Consider the following 15,120-nt stretch of genomic DNA (forward strand, 5'->3'; position numbering starts at 1 on the left):
TGATTTTATTGTTCCATTTCGTGTTAATTTGGCAATATCCTTTTGATAAAAAGATACTGATTATAGAAATTTATACACGTCTTCTCGTGTTCTATCCTTTCACTAGTATACTTGCTTTAGAATCATTTAAATTCGCGATTTTCGTGGATTGTTGAGATTGTACAGTTTCGTTAAGATGTACTTTTGTGGATAGGGTTAATGCAAGTTGAAACATTACATAAAGTATGCATTTCTTTGTGGTTTGCTATTTGTGGAGTAGGGATATCCAAAAAATCCAGGAACATTGAGCGGCACGAATCTAATATTTTCACAGCATTTTGGATCTAAAGTATACATGCACGTGCAATTGTTTTTATAATCTGAGGCAGTTTGCAAGACAACTGCTAATTGAAATACTTTTTTAGGTTTTGGCCATACATGTAAAAATCGACAAGCTCTAACTTTTGAAAATTCGTAATTCTTAAAAAGAATCATTTATGTTTAGATTTTAAACTTCCCACTCTTGGAGGAGTGCATGATTTATCTATAAACTGTTCGCAAGGAATAAACCTAGAAGATATAGGAAACCCAACTGCAGCAGATGAAAGCGGTATTCAGAGTACAACACACAGCGATACAATGATGTCAGGTTGTAAGATACAAAGGACTTGGACAACTGTAGATAACGCTGGAAATTACCAATCAAAAAACCAAATCATTACTCTCACATCGCCATCTCGTCCAACAATATCATTTCCTCCTAATGCAGTTGTAGCATGTGGGTCTCTTGACCAAATTACAAATGATGTTTTCATTCCATCCATTAATTACTCTCATCCATGTGGCATAAAAATGAACATAACTTACATAGACCCTCGCTCAGCAAGTAATGGCTGCGGTTTCATTTTTCTGAGGAATTGGACCGCGAGTGATACCTGCGGAGTAACGATTAAGAGTACTCAGGAAATACAAATACAGAAAGCTCAGGATCCAATCACACCGAACAGAGGAGAATTAACCAATCTGCAACCACGTCTTATTTGGACACAGAATATGAAATCTACCAAATATCAAGTGTTTGTATGGTCAAGCAGCGAAAGCAGACCTACATCAGCCAATTACACAGGATTTCGTAATTGGTATAAATGCAACAATTTGAAACCAGCCTCAACATATTATTGGCAGGTTGAGTTTCTATTAAGTGACAATGCAACAGAATATAGTCCACGGTGGAATTTCAAAACTAATGCGTACCCAGATCTCTCTGTGATCTCTTTGATAGGTCCACCTATCGCACATTCCGGACAATCATTCGAAGTTCAGTGGAAAGTACAAAATATTGCCCAAGGTGACGTCACTTCAACTTGGTATGACGAGCTGTTTATTGGATTCAGTACAGATGTTGCCAATTCGCGTTCATTGGGAAGAATCTACCAAAATCAGATACTCCTTCAGAATGACACCTATGAAGGAATAGCCAAGGTAAATTAACTGCAAATCACATCGATTCTCTCAGAAATCGGTATCTTGCTTACAGTTTGGAGTCACTTAACCTGAGTTGTTAAAATCATCTACATCATCTTTCTGTTCTTCTCAAACAGGTATCATTGCTTGATACTGAGATTGGTTCAGCATATTTGTTTATTAGAGTGGACAAGTATAATTTCCTACCAGACCTAGACAGAGCAAACAATTTCAAAAGAAGCCAGCAACCTACACATTGTCTTCTCACGCCTCCACCAGATCTTGTAGTAACAGATATCAGTTTACCAGCATCTACATTCTCTGGTATCAAAATTTAACAAATGCGATTCATCTTAATTATTTTTAGAAGGATTGCTTGATTAAGGAATTAATTGCTTAATTAAAGAATTATCCTTAGTAATATGATGAAATGTTCTTGCTTTTGTAATAAACCATTTCAAAATGAACAAAACTTGCATTTCCTTTTGCATGATTATCTGCATCCTATAAGTTTACATAATTTTCCTGCAATTTAGTTTTTCATACTAAAACATCTTTTATACAGGTCAACGAATTACAGTCCAATTCACCATTTCAAACATTGGAAGAGGAATATCAAAAGCAAATAAATGGACAGATTCGATTTATTGGTCTTCTGACGAAATTCTGGGTAACTATTCATTCGATGATGAATCTATATTTTTGTTAATCAATTTAAGAATAATCCAATAGAATCCCTGTCATTGTACGTTTACAGTCAATCTGTCCTGATCTTATGTTGATATTCTTTGCACTTGGCGTTTTTAACTTTTCAAGTGTAAAATGATAGACATTTATATCTTCAGCGAGTGTTAGCGAGCAGTAATTTATGTTAATTTATGCAGATACGAATGATACTTAACTAGGACCGACAGTATACACTGCATGTTTTCATTTTATCTTTCCATTGAGCTTATGAACACCAAAGTTTAATATACCGTGTTTTTGTTTTTATAGCGTGTTAGTAAAAAAAAACTTGAATCACATGGATTTGTTTTTCCCTATAGATAATCATGATCTTCATTTAATTTCAACTGTACATGAGGGAATTTTGTCTCCCGGAGAAGCGTATCCAAGAAGAGCGCAAATTTCCATCCCAAGGGACATTTATGGGGTGTACCATATCATAGTCAAAACAGACATCTATAATGAAGTGTTTGAGTACCTGAGCACAAACAACAATGATCTCGCATCTGTACGTATTTCAATATCTCTTCAAATCATGTATTCACAGTGGAATACAAATTATCGTATTTTCCAAAACGAATATTTTTATCAAATATCAAACTATTCCTATACGTATACTGATTCACTTTCAAAACGCAACGCTGAGTAATTTGTGTCTTTTTTTCACTTCATTAATTCGAAACATATCATTCTGACATATAATATTTGATAAATAAAGCCTTATATCTTCACCTTGCATCCAACAATTCAAAACGTCATTGCTATTTCCTGTGAGTTTAGAAATGAGGTCAAAGGTGGTAGAGTGGGCAACAATTCTGGTTTGGTTAACTGATATCAGGTATATCTACCTTTAGCGTTTATGATGGCGCGTTGGAGGCGTCTCATTGGTTGAAAAATGGATCTTTGAGAAATATTATACCGCTATTTTAACAACGCCCTTCCCAGTTCTTGTGGATTCTGTGACTGAAGCTGGCGGCTGTGCACGCGTCTACCAAACTCTTCCCAAACAAGTTCAATCGGATTAAGGTCTCGGGACATGGCGGGCCAATCAAGAACATTTATATAATTGTTTTGAAGAAAATTTCATGCATGCGTGCATTGTCCCGTTGAAAAACTAGTTTGCCTTGTTGGTACTGTTGTATCAGTGGTATTAACCCAGGCTGTTGAATATCGTTTATATGCCCCTCAGCAGATAAGTTTCCGTGCAAAATGACCCAGTTAGGAGCAAACAATTGACAATTGTGTCAATCGCGTCCCAAATCATGGCGCTACTTCCGTCAAATCTGCTTCATTTAAATACGCAATTGCTTACTTTGCGTTCATGCACACGTCGATAAACTCGTATTTTGCCGTCCGCATTACTGATAGTGAATATTGATTCGTCAGCAAAAGGACCGTATCAATTACCGCTGTCGGACTCACTGAATTCTGTAACGTTGATGATTGGGTTTAATTTACGATCCTTTCTATGGTCTTCTGCAGAAGTTTCAATATTCGAGAAACTGTTCTATGGTGAATTGCCCTCCCAAGGCTTCCAATAGTTTGACTCGCCATTGTCACAACAGCAGTAAACCTATTTCGCAAGTGGCATTGCTGTACCAACGCATGCTGATGTTGCGTCGTCACAAATTGTTGAGCAGGTTTTAGGCGATCATTTATGGACCCTGTTTGGCGATTGCGTCACCTAATCAATCAACTCATCTGACTGACGCATGCTTGCAACATATCAAGTGCTTGATTTCGCATTTCATTCCCTAAACGTGCTATTGTTTAATTTTCCATTTTTTCTCAGTTCTAAGTGCATTGCATCAACAACAGAGTTGTTTCGCAATGACAAAACTGTATTTTATCTTTTTATTGCTTTTCAATAGCGTCTGGAAAAGTTCGTGCAACTCTATCCACAACGTGTAAATAATTAACTCAAGAATCGCATGTACTTTATTTTAAATATCAGACCAATGTACGGTAGGAAAATTTCGCAATTTAGTTTGATAAAAAATAATCATTTTTGTTTATATTTAGAAAAAAATAGGTGTTGCATTTTTTAAGTCTTCAAGTAGCTATTTTGAGTATTGTCTAAGTGTTGTGTCATTTGCTATATATATCACTTTTGTAGAACAATTTAACCGTTGTACTGACCCCTCCTCCAGATCTATCTATACGTGACTTATCCATACACCCGATAGTCAATGTATCAACCGGTGACACGATTCAAATTAAATGGACCGTGGAGAATATTGGGCAGAGAGCGCCATACGTTTTCTCATGGTATGATGAACTCGTGAGTATTCGATAATTCATCACCATATTTGTTCCACGTGAAAATAAACCGTAAGTAGGAAATACTATTTATGGCATATCTACATTAAAGTAATATCTAATGCAACGACAAATTAAATGCGTATTTGCAGTATCATTTAGAAAGATATTCATGGTCGTAGACATTTTAACAGCTTTACCTTGTATCTAACAAATGATATAGTATTATGTTACAAGCCTGTAAAATATTTCAATAAATAGATATCGTGATTAGTTATACAGACCTTGAAGCGTACATCAACGTCTAGAAAACCGTTCTGGTATCATCCCGTTCTCGACTAGAATCACTCCTTTCCAACACTAAACCGGTCCGTTCAATCTGTTCAGCTTTCCATTCCAAGGCCAAAGAGTTCTGTTCCCAGTCCAAACCGTCCGGTTCTCATTTTAAACTGTTCGATCTCGATAAAGTATTCTTTCTCTCAAACCGTTCGTTCCCACATGGTTATTCGGAACTTACCTAGTATCCAGTCAATGTATGGCGTTTGGTTTGAGATGAAAAAGACAAAGAATAGGTTGAGTAAAAGAACAAGAATTTTTTGTAGTAGGGAATTTTATTCCAGATCGGATGGCAAAGAAGTTTCGAAACCTACAAACTTTCAAATAACATGTATAGAGTAAAGTGCGTTTAAGTCTTTAATTGATCAAAAGATAACGATTTTTGCGAAATTGTCGAAACGTTAATTGTTATAAATTCATAATTTTCATTTGTTATTCTTTTCAAGTTTGGGTGTGAATTGAGAAACTATCAGTTGCTAGAGCAACGGTGTACTCTCATACGAATGGTTGGACAAAGAGTTCACGACTCATTTGTATCCTTTTCTGCGTCTTCAATTGTAAAAACGGGACTTAGTTGAGAATGTGTACTGAATGGATATCATTACATATATTTGCAGTCAATTAAGCCACCACGAATATTGAGACAACAATTAAAACATAATTGCTAAATTAAAACATTAAGTAAAGTATGTTGTGTTTTTAAAATACATTCAATAGTTTTCTTTTTCAAAATATCATTACCGTGTAATTTTCAATTTTGAATGTTGAACAAGGGGATGTTTATTCTGAATACACGACTTATATCATGATGAATACACAATCGCCATCTAAATCGTACATTGGTCCGTCAATAATGAATCCTAATGTTTACTAGAAATATTATAGATTAAAGATGTTTGGAAAAATAAACTGGATCTAATATGAACTTTAAAAATAATTGCATCAACGAAAGGGGTTGTTCCTTTTTAATTCCCCATAACCAACTAATATCAGTTTTACAATCGCAGTTAAAGAAAACTCGCACACTCTAATATTCTAAACGAAATAGATTGTGAAATATCATATCTCAATGAATCATCGCAGTAGATCCAAACATTTCCACTAAGCCTACAACATTGTAACTACATGTACCGAGCATTTTCATTTTACGAAATATGCACGATCGATAAATGCACTTTAACAAAGTTTAACGAACATATCGTACACGGTATTGCTAAAAGTAAATAATTCAATTCGAAAATAAATTGACTTCGTTTTACAGATAATCATTTGCCAAAAATTGTGCCAAGAAACTGCTCGCATTTCTAAGTTATACGATGATAATAATTTTTTTTCAAAATCAGAAAGGAAAAGAACCATTGGAAAATGTATTTAAAAATGTATATATATATATATATATATATATATATATATATATATATATGGGATAAACCATCTTGTATGAATAACGGTGAATGAGTAATTATTTAACTTTACATGAGTTTAAGGCGAATATACATAAATGTGCTTCATATTTCAATTCATTTCCACCCCTATTATTTCCACTTTTCAATATTTTAAAATGAATCAATTGGTAAAACTTTAATATCTTATCTCTTTCTCTATTTCACAATATCTCTGTATATGAAATGTATCGAAAGAGTCTGAAATTCAGAATCTAAAATGTAATGTCAAAGCGTTCGTTCCCATATTGGTCCACAGAGTTCCGATCCCGACCAAAAACCGTTTGTTTCCTGCCTTAAAACATTCCGTTCCCGATAAGAACCGGTCCGTTCTCGTCGAGAACCATTCCGTTCAAACCGTTCTGCGTTCTTCCCACCCAAACAGAACCGTTCCCAAACCGTTTTGCGTTCTTCCCACCCAAAAAAAACCGTAATTCCCAAACTGTTCTGCGTTCTTCCCACCCAAACAAAACCGTTCCCAAACCGTTCCTTCACCGCTCCACTGATGTAAGACGCTTCAGGGTTTGTGAAAAATCATTAATATCAATTTGAATATTCAAATGTGTGCTAGAAAAGACATGTGAATCATATATTTAATGTTTTAAAGGCCATTGAAACCAACGGATCAAAGAGAATTCTGGAAAACTTTCCTATCTTCAAATCAATTTCTCCCAATGAAAATTATACTTACTCAACGTCGTTTGCGATTGATCCCAGCATAAAAACCGGATGGCACAATCTGTCTATACATGTGGATGTGGAAACAAATGTCTTTGAATTCCATACCCGGACCAATAACAAAATGATTTCCTCTATCTATATTACCCAAGCTTTCCCAGATCTAGAAATTCGTAAACTTAGACTTGATGTGATAACGGACGATCTCGGGTATAACATACTGAATGTATCCTGGACTGTTTGCAATGTTGGAAAAGGACATACTGCAAATGAGGTTTGGACAGATCGCATTTCTCTTATGCAACAAGACAGTCGTTTTTCAGAGAGGATACTTTTAAGTAAAACTATTCGAATTCGCCAATTGCAGCCAAACTCAATTTATCACGAAACGTCCCTAATAAAATTAGATGACAGGATTCATGGAAGAAGAAATTTTTCAATCGAAGCAGACATTTTTCAAGTTTTACCAGGGGACAGTGTTGATAACAATCTCGCAATCCATGAAGTAAATATCCCATTACGATCTCCAAATATAAAGGTATTTTCATTAAAGGTGTTAAATGATAAAGTCTACAGTGGTCAAAACAGTAGAATATCATGGACGGTAGTAAATTTAGGATTGCCAATTCCAGATGGCTATTTTTGGAGAGATACTCTGAAAATAAATGTTGACAGAGAAACTCCACTTCCAGATCTGCCGCAAGTTACAACATTTATTAGAGGACCATTGTCACACCACGGATCTTACACTCAAATAGCTACGGTATCAATTCCACAAAATTTTCTTGGATATCTATCTGCGCAAATAGTATTGAACAGTAACGGGGATTTATTTGAAGGAAACAGTAACAATGACAACATTATGACCATTCCGTTAAAGGTTTTGTCACCCCCCACACCTGATCTCGTGGTGAAGAAAATTGACATCTATCGTTTGCAAAATTCTCGCACTGCAATGATTGCTTGGACAGTTTTCAATGAAGGCAATTCCATGAACACAAAAATGAAATGGGTAGATGTTGTAGGTATGCAAACACCGAACAAAACTCGGAAATTAATTCTTTCAGAATTCCAACAGTCTTTTAAACTTGAGTCAGGATCACAATACACTATAAACCAAACTGTATTAATTCCTTCAAATGTCAATGGTCAGTTCAATTTTTATGTCTCTGTTGATTCTAATAACAATATACAAGAAGTGGACGGAGAAGGAAACAACTGGAGAAAAGACGAAACCAATTACACATTTAAGGGTGTTTCCAAAGCAAAACTTACAGCTATTATTATATCAACACAAACGTGTGAGAACACGGATAAGATTTGTATATTGTACAGCGTTTCAAACGATGGTGGACAAACTACTGAGAAAACATCCTGGGATGATGCACTTTTTATATCTGTACCCAATATAAATACTAGTAGCGTGCAAAACCTAAACAAGATCGCGATGATTACTCGTATTGGGGCATTAGCCCCCGGTGCAAATTATACCGTGAATACTACAGTGGTAATGCCTTTAAGTATTCAGGGTAATCAAACATTTCTTATATATCCTGACTATGAACCACATAAATTTCCAAATGGGGATCATTCATCTGTCATCCAAGGCGCAACATCTCAAACCAATCACGTATTCTATGTTCCTGCTAGAACAGCCTGTGAAAATTTAAATGTGGTATTTGCGTCTAAATTTCAAGCCCAAATCGGTGGTCAGCCAGTGAGTATAATGTACAATATCAGCAACAACGGAACATGCGATGTCAAAAGGAGATTTTTTGTGGCTATTTATCTCAGCAAAAATGTGCACTATGATATGTTTGAAAGAAAAATCAAAACAGTAAGTATAGATGAAATGATTTCTGCCAATGGCACACTAGCATTGGAAACTATGGTAGACCTTCCCTTTGAGTGGGAAACGCAAGATTATTCGTTGGTGTTGCAGGTCGACTCTCGATCGGAGATAATAGAAATTGATGAAAATGATAACATCGCAATATCATTTATAACTATACAGAAGAATATCAGGACAGACATTATGGTATCGAATGTTAGTGTGCCAACTGATGTTGATTTTGGTACAGATGTGAATATCAGTTGGTCCATCTATAACAATGGCTCCCAGACAGCACACGGATACAGGTGTGATAACGTGTATTTCTCACAGGATGGACAATGGGATATAAACGACTATCATTTTGGTAAAACCCAATGTGACGCATTTGAGTTACAATCAAAAATGATGACTCCGCGCACATACACTGCACGCCTACCTCCATTGGCCTCACGATCCTACAGAACCATTGTTAAGGTTCGAACAAATGTCGAAGACTATGATCAGAATAACAATATCGCCATTTCCTTAAACGGTACCAATGTGCGATTTCCGCATTGTACACTGGGAGGGAAAATAAATTTTGCTATCACTTTTGACGAGACAGAGGTGATACGCATTCCGAATGTTCCCGCTGATCGATCCCTTCTCGTAAGAACAACAAGCCAAACAGATCTATCATTTCACGAGATTTTTATTAAATTAGGATCTGCACCAAGTGAGTATGATTTTGACACTACTGTAATGAATCCATTTCTATCGAATCAGGATATTTCAATAACCAACACACAAGAGGGAGATTATTACGTTCTAGTGAAAGCACTTGGATCAACAGATAGAAATATCCATGGGTCTACAAATGTCACTTTAGAAGCTAAGTTAGCCAAATTTGAAATTTTGGATACAAATCCAAAATTTGTTACTACGCTTGGGAATGTGACCTTACACATATCCGGAACACTTCTCCCTGAAGATTTTACAGCACTTCTCTACAATGAAAGTTTCCAAATACAAAGCCAGAAACTGTACTGGTTCTCTTCCTCATTGATTGCTGCTACGTTTGATGTAAGGAGTTTACACATGAACTCCAGTTACAGTTTAAATGTAACAAACTGTATATCACAGGAGATAGCAAACGTCCCTGATGTTTTAGAGGTGGTTAATGGAATAGCCGGAGAAGTTATTGTTAAAATGTCAACACCGGGTCCTTTATTGGTTGGAGAGACTGGCGAAATAATGATAGATTTCGAAAATATCGGTCAAACTGATGCTCTTTGCCAAATAATTAAAATACGAGCAGAAAATGATGGAGAATTACTGTTAGTTAGTAATATCCACGATAACGATTGGTCGAGGAGTATAACTTTTATTGTGGGTTCTTTAGACGGGCCTGGTGGAGTTTTATCACCATCAGAGACAGGACAATTATCGATTAAGGTCAAATCAAACAGCAGACGATTACAAATTTCCATGGCGAAGACCCGTGAATCAGATACCGCCAGGCACTCATATTTGAATATGAAAATGGCACTCAAACCAAAATATTACAACACGAACGACTGGAATATGATCTGGGAAAATTTCATCCAGATGTTGGGGAAATCATGGCTTTCACTGCAAAGGAAGGTATCTGAACTGGTGACAGAAATGTCTTTAGTGGAACGACGAAAATTTTCTTTGAATCAAATCGTGCATCAAATTCTTGGAATTGCAGACGGCGTCGGCGACAAAAGCTATATTGTTCGATCGTCAGATTTTCAAAACTTTGACAGCACCACAGGAGACTTTTTAAACATGATTCGTATTTATCCCCGTAGGATAGGGTTGAGAGGCATTGTGGGAACTTTTGGAATGGGATGGATCTCCCCTTATTGGTGAGATTGTTTAATTTACTTTCCTGAAATATTCACGCTTTATATTGATAATTTGGTTTATGTTACATATATATTATTCCAGGGAATGTTATATTGAGGGCGTGGATGAAGTGACAGTCTTCCTTCAATGGAAAAGAGAAGAATTCATCTTTTCAGCATATGCATTTGGGATGTATACCAACGAAGAACTAGGAAATATAACGATGACAAGTGCAGGTTTGAATCAAGTCTCCATTTCCTTTATATACGTCTTTGATATTAACAAGAATCGTTTTGACCATCTTTGTTATAGATTAAATTAGATTGATCAAGAAATCCAACGAAGATAATGGTTTGATAACCTATGTTTATTGTCTGCTTACTTGAAGTTGAAGTCCCACATATTTTCGTCAATGTGTTTCTATCAAACATCTATGGACGTATACCTTTCGACTATTTCTCTCTGTAGAATTGGTTTCGTTCATGGATAAGGAGACAGGTGATTTGTACAATTTTAATATAACAACAGGAAACATTTCTTCAATCATCAGACAGAATATCAACATCAAATTCACCTATGATAATAGAAGAGTTCTGAAAACTCTATCATACGGTGGAAACATAGTAGAATTTGTTTACAACGACAACAGCAATATTATTGCAATGAACTGGCAGAAATATCCTGGAAATGTTAAAACTTGGTAACATAATTACTATTTGTTTATCTATATCTTGTGTAAAAGTATTTGACATATTAAACTTTATGTACATGTCCTAAAACGTACTACTGTACCTTTACATACTTCTTACACTCCTCTCACATGATACGTTTCTTACACGAAAAAAATGCTTCTCACTTGAAATTAAACGCTTTTCACATGATAAAATACGTTTATTACTCGTAATATAACGTTCCCAACTCGAAACGGAACACTTCCTACTCGTTTTTGCACACGGTTTAAAAAAAGATCCACGCGTTTAGACTCGATCCGGATTATAAGTAGTATATATAATTGACTTTTTCTGCTTTTCTGTTTCTTTTCCGCGGATTTATTTCCCTTTATGCATTAGGTATTCGATCAATTCTTTCAAATTCGTTACCTTCACTTCTTCGTTTACTTTATTTATTTTGAATTTGTTATTTCTAAATTTATTTGAAATTCAGTCATTACCTACCTGATAATGGATTTATCTATTTATCCATTCGCAGTCTCGTCTATCATACGCATTTCTGTTTGGAGGGTAGAGGTTAGTTAGGTAGATAGGGTGTGCTTTTAGATTATCCTCCACTATTGAGCGATGAGTATCATACATATAAGTATTCTTTGGAAAACAAAGCTACAGATATAAAGGTGATTAAATAAGTATTTAATCTATAAAATAAATCCACAAATAAGAATTGAAAATAAGCATTTCCTTTATTTGAACTGCAAGCTTATGACACGATATGATATATTCATTACATGGTCTCGCTCGTTTTCACGCTCTCCATACAGTTATCGCACGCTTTCTGCACAAAATTCAGCCGCAGGATAGCTGAAAAATAGCTCAAGCGGCTACAAACAGTAAATAATCAATCAATCTACACAAAACGATGCATTTCTTACACGAAACAAAACACTTTTATAACGATAAATAATACCAAACTTTCACACGTCTTAAGTGCAGTTGTGTTTTTCAGAGTCCGTTTGTTGCTATCTTTTTTCAGCATGTACTCCTACACAGAAAGAAACTTTCTATCAGTCGTGAATTGTGGTGCTAAGGTGACTTCTTATCTATATAACGAAAGGGGACACTTAACAAAATTGAGGAAAAACTCTGGATCGGATCAGGTTATACGATACGCAGCAGATGGTCGTTTGAAATCGGTAGAAATGTTTATCAATGGACAAATTGTTTCACGAAAGACATACATTGATTACTTAAATGGAAGAATCAAAACCTTGACACTGCCCCAAAATGACACGGAATTATACTGGATCAACATGCAGAGCAACGTAGTTGGTTACAAGAGGAATGGATTTCCACTACGGAGGATCCATCGCCTGGAAAGTTCAGAAGAAATCATTGAAGGAGATCTGGTATGAGATTATATATCAGATTATAAATGTATACCTTGGATTTTTTTTTCTTCTTTTTTTGTTGTTGTTGTTGTTGTTGTTGTTGTTTTTTGCATCAAACTAAACAATGTGCATTCCAGGTAATTGAACGTAGAAACTGGTTTCAACATTTTCATGAAGTGCAAGACAGCAATGGAGACAGCATTTTCTTTCAAAAGGACGATAATGGAAATCTTGTAAGTTACGCAGATGGCAAACTCAATATATACCAAATCAAACGATCGGTTAAGGGATTTATTCATATGATAAACTATCCAGATGAATCCAATGAAACTTTCGTTCAATCAAACAATTCATATATCCACACGGATCAAGGCGGGAGAAAAATTACTTACCATTTTGATGAAAACAGAAGACTAACATATCGTGATTCAGGAGACAACGCATTCTGTCATTTCCGATATACAGCTACTGGTCAAATCTCGTCAGTTGAAAACCAGCATACATTACTGCGGCTTTCCTATGATGAAAATGGGCTTGTAACGGAATTACGATCCCAAGGTACCTCGATCCGTCAAACGTTTTACAACGAAAATTCGCTTCAAAATGTTATGGTTTCTGGAGAACCATATGATATTGCTTATGCATACAATATTTACGGACAAATTACATCTGTTATGCATAAAATGAATAATAAAATGCTTATAAGAATAAGTTATGACAACAAAGGAATGATCAGTTCAAAGACTCTAGCTAACAACGCTAAGACGCTTTTTACATACCACGAAAGTACAAAGTTGCCCAAAACAGTATCCAATTTCTACCCCAACGGGACAATTTCCTCAAAATTTCAATATACATATGATAAAAGAGGGAGGTTGTCTGAAATTACAACAAATCAAGGAAGATGGTCTTTTTCATACGATTTAGATGGACAATTGGCATTCATAAGGAATCCGTCGAAGTCTAAAACATCCGTGGTATACGACCGGAGTAAGAATCGTGTTTCTGTAACAGAAAACGGGAACACAGATCTATATCAAGGAAATAGTATGAACCAGTACATTTCCATAAATGATGTTGATATAGAATATGATAGGAATGGCAATTTGATAAAGAAAGGAAATGTTTCGTTTAGTTATAATGAGGACAACCGGTTAATACGTTTTACAACACCTACTAGCAACTGCACACTTCAATACAATGGAATTGGGCATATTAAAAGGAAAATATGCACAGACAACATGGAAACCTATTACACCGATTCTTTAGGACAAATATTGAAACAGGTGAATATATCAATATATCAACATTCTCAAACAATTAGGTACTTTTTAAGGAATGTAAAATAATTTTGTACAATTGTTTTCCTTTTCGGTAATGTTAACACCTATGTTATGATAATATTCTGATTATTATCTGATAAAGCAATGTACTCAGTCGTTAAACTTCAATTCCTAGAATTATGAATAAGCAAATATCACTTTACCGCTTTTCTTTCACTTAGGAAAATTCGCTCAGAGGATCATTCCAATACAATATCTATGCATCTGAAATTGGATTAGTTGCTACAATAGTTAATGGAGAATACCATTATTACCAGTACGATGCTCTGGGGTGAGACTGTAATGAAATTCACAAAGCCATCCTATAAACATGTAGATGTATAAGATCAGCACAACGTTTCGTTCACATTAGGGGCCAGATCAAAGGACCGATGTCGGATAAAAATCTAAATTCAAATAGTAAGGGGAGGGAGTGGGGTAAAACTCCCATAAGTTTCTGTCATCCGACATCGATTACATGTTAGTGGGGGGAAAAGACGAATGCCTTTTGAAAACCACATAGTAATATTATATTTCGATGAACAATTGATAGTTTTAATGTACACTTTTATTTATGAATGAACAGTATAAAGGGGTATACAGAGTATTATTAATACTCGTATGCTTTTACTTGTTAATCGATTAGTTTCAATATTCATCATATTTAGTTTTAAGTGGTGGAGGGGTCCTTGGTGAAAGTTGTGTGAATTTAGTTTTTCGTTAGACATTGAACTTTTCATCTCGCCCTTAAAGCTTTAATTTTGAAATTAATTCAATTTTATGGATCCATGGCATCCGTTTAGGTCTGTTGTGGGAATTTTGAATGAAAAAGGACACCTCGTCAACAGTTTTCAATATGACGCTTTTGGAAATATAATCCATGACCAGCATGGATACACAAGCCAATTCCTCTACATGGGACAGTGGGGCAAACTTTCCTTTGGTGAAATCCCGGGTACACAATTATTTGGACATCGTCTATATGATTCTAAATTAGGACGGTTCATGAATATAGATCGGCAAGGACTATTTTGTGAAAAACCTAACTTATACATATACAAGGATAATAACCCATTACAAATGACTACCAATCCAGAAGACAACATACAATGCCACTTAAGTGACCCAGGTAAGTTTGAATTCCTGAACACTCATCAAGTGCACTCA

General features: G+C 35.4%; 1 protein-coding gene across 1 annotated transcript in view; it reads left to right on the forward strand.

Moving 5' to 3' along the window:
• Window positions 1-15,120, forward strand: part of LOC125674176 (uncharacterized) — a 45,300-nt gene that overhangs the window by 25,250 nt on the left and 4,930 nt on the right. The window contains exons 13-24 of the mRNA XM_056159020.1: window positions 485-1,461; window positions 1,581-1,767; window positions 2,009-2,113; window positions 2,490-2,677; window positions 4,286-4,450; window positions 6,814-10,589; window positions 10,672-10,805; window positions 11,038-11,269; window positions 12,277-12,649; window positions 12,769-13,917; window positions 14,136-14,245; window positions 14,757-15,082. Of these exons, the coding sequence (XP_056014995.1) occupies window positions 485-1,461; window positions 1,581-1,767; window positions 2,009-2,113; window positions 2,490-2,677; window positions 4,286-4,450; window positions 6,814-10,589; window positions 10,672-10,805; window positions 11,038-11,269; window positions 12,277-12,649; window positions 12,769-13,917; window positions 14,136-14,245; window positions 14,757-15,082 (7,722 nt within the window). The remainder of the gene's footprint in view (window positions 1-484; window positions 1,462-1,580; window positions 1,768-2,008; window positions 2,114-2,489; window positions 2,678-4,285; window positions 4,451-6,813; window positions 10,590-10,671; window positions 10,806-11,037; window positions 11,270-12,276; window positions 12,650-12,768; window positions 13,918-14,135; window positions 14,246-14,756; window positions 15,083-15,120) is intronic.

The sequence above is a fragment of the Ostrea edulis genome, chromosome 3, assembly GCF_947568905.1.
Source record: "Ostrea edulis chromosome 3, xbOstEdul1.1, whole genome shotgun sequence".
NCBI lineage: Eukaryota > Metazoa > Mollusca > Bivalvia > Ostreida > Ostreidae > Ostrea > Ostrea edulis.